Consider the following 4,710-nt stretch of genomic DNA (forward strand, 5'->3'; position numbering starts at 1 on the left):
CAGTGTCCCAAATTGTATACGTAGACGCACGACACTTAGCCTGGATTTACACTGCAGGTCCAAGTGGCCAATTCCACTTTAGAGTGAATATTTTTGGAATCCCAGAAACAAAGATCATCGCATCATTCTGCAATGCGATGTTGGAGGTTCCATCGCTCTAAAGTGATTGTGAAAATCACAGCACAAACCGCACCTAGCAAAAATGCCAATCTTTTTTGAATACGAATGGCGTCCACCACGTTTGCACCTGTGACCAACAGCAACACCCAATTCAGCGGCCGCTATCTGGGTCTTAGTAAAAATTGCCATTTGTCTGCTTGGCTTTTACTCTTGTTTTGATTTAAGGATGGGTTGGTGTTAGAAAACTGACACATTCCAAAAGAAATATGGTTTGGGTGAGCATTCGGATTGGAGCTTGGAAATTGACATCTTCCAAAAGACTCAAATCATGCTGTTGCGGTTCAGGTTAGAATAATGACATATCGCGGAAGACTGTATGTTAGGATTAGAGGCAGGGAAAATTAAATCTTCCAAAAATAATGAGGGTTTAGGATTCCTGTGTAGTGTTGGGGTTAGGATGAGGGAAATGTCCTATACCTAAAGAATTTGGGTTAGGATTGCAGTCAGGATTTTGGCTTTCCAGTTAGTGTCGGGAAAACGCGAATATCTGCATTGTCGGAATTGTCTCTTGATCTATGTGGTGTAAATCCAGCAGTGAAGTAGATGACTGCTGCTGCATTCCATTTTGACTAACCTCAACCCTCAATTCTACTACTGCTTTAATTCTTACCCCAAGTGACCAATCACGTTTCTGTCTTGTTTTTTGTTGTGATTATTGGATGTTCTTGTAACAAAACAGTGAAAGATTCAATGTGCATTCGTATGTGGTTCTGTTGTTTTTGTGTCCTTTCATTTGGATTATGTTTTTTTTTTTTTTGACGCTGTCATTTCTTCTCTCACTGCTGTGTCGTGTGCATCCCACCCGCAGGAGAAGACCAGCGCCCTCAGCCTGAGCAACGTGGCTGGGGTCTTCTACATTCTGGTCGGAGGACTCGGCTTGGCCATGCTGGTGGCCTTGATCGAGTTCTGTTACAAGTCCCGAGCTGAGGCCAACCGAATGAAGGTGGCAAAGAATGCACAGAATATTAACCCAACTTCCTCGCAGAATTCACAGAATTTTGCAACTTATAAGGAAGGTTACAACGTATATGGGATCGAAAGTGTAAAAATTTAGGGGGTAGGGACACGAGGTTTTCATAAATTCCCCCAAACTGCACGCTTTTTTGGCTCCATCCTCCGTTCCATCCTTCAGTGTTAGTGAATGAAGAGGTTGGCCAAAGGATCGTATGTATTATGATTTACTGAGAGAAAGACATGCCAGCCACACACACACACTCTCTTTTTGTTAAAGCATAATGATCATCTTTGGAACAAGGAGTGTCAGTGCCACGCTGAAAAGGGGAAAAAACATTCATTTCAATTGCCAGAGAAATGAGACTATTTCTAATGAGAAATACAGAAAGGTTTTCACTATATGGAGGAAATGCATAATTCATTTTGTGAAATCTTCAAGAAGAGATTTGCACATACAGTGTATGTAGCAGTCCTTTTATCGAGCGAGAAAGAAAACATGGTAATATCTTGTTAAACATTGTTACTTTATTAGGAAAAGGTGGAATATGGTTAAAGATATTTGTTCAAATTATGACAAATATCACACAGGGGAGTGAAGTCAGGTTATCAAAGGTACCTGAAGCTTGTTGTAATTGGAATGAACAATCTTGTAATTTAAATTACTCTAGTTGAGTGAAATTGTATCATGCCACAATTGGAGTGAATCGCAGCGTAATTTGAATTATTATATCATTGTTGAAGGGAATCGTATTGTTGTAGTTAAATTAAATTGGATTATGATTGTCATGAAGTTTTGGGAGCCACCTTGGTAGGCAGGTAGCTCGCCAACTAGGTAGCTACCTAGATACAATAGTAACCAAAAAAAGCATCAGAAAATGAATATTATTCTCGATTGTGCAACTTGTGAAAAATTGAGTTGGAATTGTTCAGTTGTCTTTTTTTTTTGTGCCTTTGAGGTGATGGCGCTGACTCTGCTTCGAACGTTGTCTGTCTACATTTAAGTTCCCTTGAGACCATGCTCATGTATGACTGTTGATGGCCACGCTTGTCAATGCCTCTCCTAGTAAAAAATCATTTTCATGCTAAATTAATGCTCGCCCCCATACCATAAGCACATGCTCATCCTCGCGTCGTGTTGCCCCCTCCACACACACCCTTTAGTTCTCATCTCCATACATATTTATCCATATATAAATATTAATATTTCACAGTGGAGCACTTGGGGGACAACTTGCTTAACTTTCTCGTTTGTGGGAATGTCCCCCTTCCCTTTGCCCTCTTCCCCAACCCGCAGATGACTTTCGGAGACGCCATGAGAAACAAAGCGAGACTTTCAGTCACCGGGAGCACTGGGGAGAATGGTCGGGTGATGACTCCGGAGTTTCCGAAGGCCGTCCACGCCGTCCCGTACGTCAGGCCCGACATGGGCCTCAACGTCAGCCTGACAGACCTGTCCTGATCCCAGACCAACTTCCGAGTGCCTTACCATGGTTTCAAAAAGTAAAGAAAAAAAAGAGCGCTTTTGTTCTTTTTTCTTCCAAAAGGTTTGTCCCCCCCCTCCCCCCATCCCTGACACTTCCTGCTCTCGCTGTTCTGGCACTTTTTTTCTTGAATGGGAACGTCAGAGATTGCAAAGACTTGGTTCTTGGTCGCTATTAACCCCCCAACGTTAAAAAAAAAAAAAAAAAGGCAATCCTGGAATATCTTGGGAGTTTTATTTCCCTTCCTAAATGTGTGAAAGCGAGGGATTGATTGACAGTCGTTTCGCGCAAATCATCTGAACTGTGTGTGCGCATGCGTGTGTTTGTGTTTGTGAATCAGTTGCCACCGCCACATCCCAAACAGGAAGCACATCCACGTTTTAAGAAATGTGAAATAGTCCTTTGAAGATTTTCTTAAGAAAAGCCCAAGAAAATAGACAACAAGAAACTATTTTTATGTATTTTCACAAAATAGCTTTTAAAGAAACTCGCCGGCTGGATTTAAACATGTGTGTGGAGATGAAAGAAAAAATAGGAAACAACAACCGTAATCATGTAATTAAATTCCTGTATATTTTATTCATTAACAGTTGGTGTCGATACAAACTATATGTCAATGCTTGACACTTTTGGAATCTTCGTTTTCACTCATGTTTCTAAACTTCGGTGATTTTCTTTTCTTCTGCCCGCTGTTTGTATTTTTTTCTGCCGAGGACCAGGGTCGTTTGTTGCGCTTTCAGGAGGAAGTGAACCTGTTTACACGCCATGAATGCAAAATATATATATTAAAAAAAACACACATACAAAAAAACAAAAAACAGTAGAAAAGGGCGTTCAAGAGGCATCAGTATTCACCATGGGGAAAATGCCCAAATGCCAAATAAGTGAAGGGTGCCAAATCTTAGTGCCAGTAGATGATGAATATAGAGTCTTAATATAATCACTCACTGTCATTTCAGTGAATGTAAATGACTTTTTTGTAAACTATAGATGTACAGTCGGTGGTGATGACACTGCTAATAATGATAAATAAATAGCCTTTTTTTCGGGGTTGTTTTTGTTGTATTTGTTTGTATTTTTGCATCCACCCGACGACCTAGCAGCGGTTTCTGCATGTCGTTTGCCGCTGTTGTGACAAGACTTTTGTTCTGTTTTCGTTACTGCCCAAAAAAAACAACACACACACACAACAGCGTTTACATTTTAACGTAGAAGTCGTGACGGTGTTTTAAATTTTCTGAAAAAAGATACACATACATACAGTATACATATATATATATATATATATATATACATACATATAAACATATATTTTGTATAAAAAGGTGAACTTTTAAAAAAAGCATAGCCCCCTTTTGATGATAGTGTCAAAGCTAATTAATTAACGGAGACGTCAGAAAATGTTTTGTTGTTTTTCTAAAAATAAGCACTTCTAAATTCATAAGACTCACTTTATGGCTTTTATGACCTGTTAAGAGCCCCCGTGTATGATACATAAGGGGTAATTATCTGTCTTATTATTATCATTATTATTACTATGGCTGTTGTTTTTGTATTCTGACAATAGATAACACGCATATACTTGTAGTCGCTTCTAAGTTCCATATGGCGTAAATTCAGGCTATTCTCACTGACATTTTGTATTATGGAATGTGTGCTAACTTGTTTATTTTTGGGACTCTTTCTTAAATAAATTTGAAAAAAATGGCTGATGTCTTGTGACTTGTTGGGTCTCGTTTGTGATGCAACAAGGTCAAATCAAAAAATATTTTGGAGTTCAAACGTTTTCCGGGAAACCGCCTCTAAATTTGCACAATACATGTTTATCTGAAATAAGGTATAAAGAAAACATGTTAGCCATCCACTTTTTGAAGCAGCATAGCAAGACTAAGTACAAACCCTCGCAAGACTTATGGTAAATTACTAAGACTAATTTTGAGAGGAACTCAAATATCAAATCTTGTGATGCTTTCTCAAAATCAGGTGAGACTTTCTCAAATCTTGCAAGGATTCCGTAAATGAGAATTTATCCAATCTTATCATACACCCTCAAAATTGCATGAGACTTCTGAAAAATAACGCAGTCTTGTGTTAT

At 39.1% G+C, this 4,710-nt stretch overlaps 1 protein-coding gene across 5 annotated transcripts in view; it reads left to right on the forward strand.

Moving 5' to 3' along the window:
- The window catches only part of gria2b (glutamate receptor, ionotropic, AMPA 2b), a 29,243-nt gene extending 24,919 nt beyond the window's left edge, over positions 1-4,324 (forward strand). For 2 of the 5 annotated variants that reach the window (XM_037260907.1, XM_037260906.1), the window contains exons 15-16: positions 989-1,237; positions 2,429-2,542. In XM_037260907.1, the coding sequence (XP_037116802.1) occupies positions 989-1,234 (246 nt within the window). In that variant the 3' untranslated portion in view covers positions 1,235-1,237; positions 2,429-2,542. Of the gene's footprint in view, positions 1-988; positions 1,238-2,428 lie in introns of those variants that run through there. The other 3 variants (XM_037260905.1, XM_037260903.1, XR_005099017.1) reach the window with 2 other exon arrangements.
- The last annotated feature ends 386 nt before the right edge of the window (positions 4,325-4,710 follow it).

Source organism: Syngnathus acus, chromosome 10, assembly GCF_901709675.1.
Source record: "Syngnathus acus chromosome 10, fSynAcu1.2, whole genome shotgun sequence".
Taxonomy (NCBI): Eukaryota; Metazoa; Chordata; class Actinopteri; order Syngnathiformes; family Syngnathidae; genus Syngnathus; species Syngnathus acus.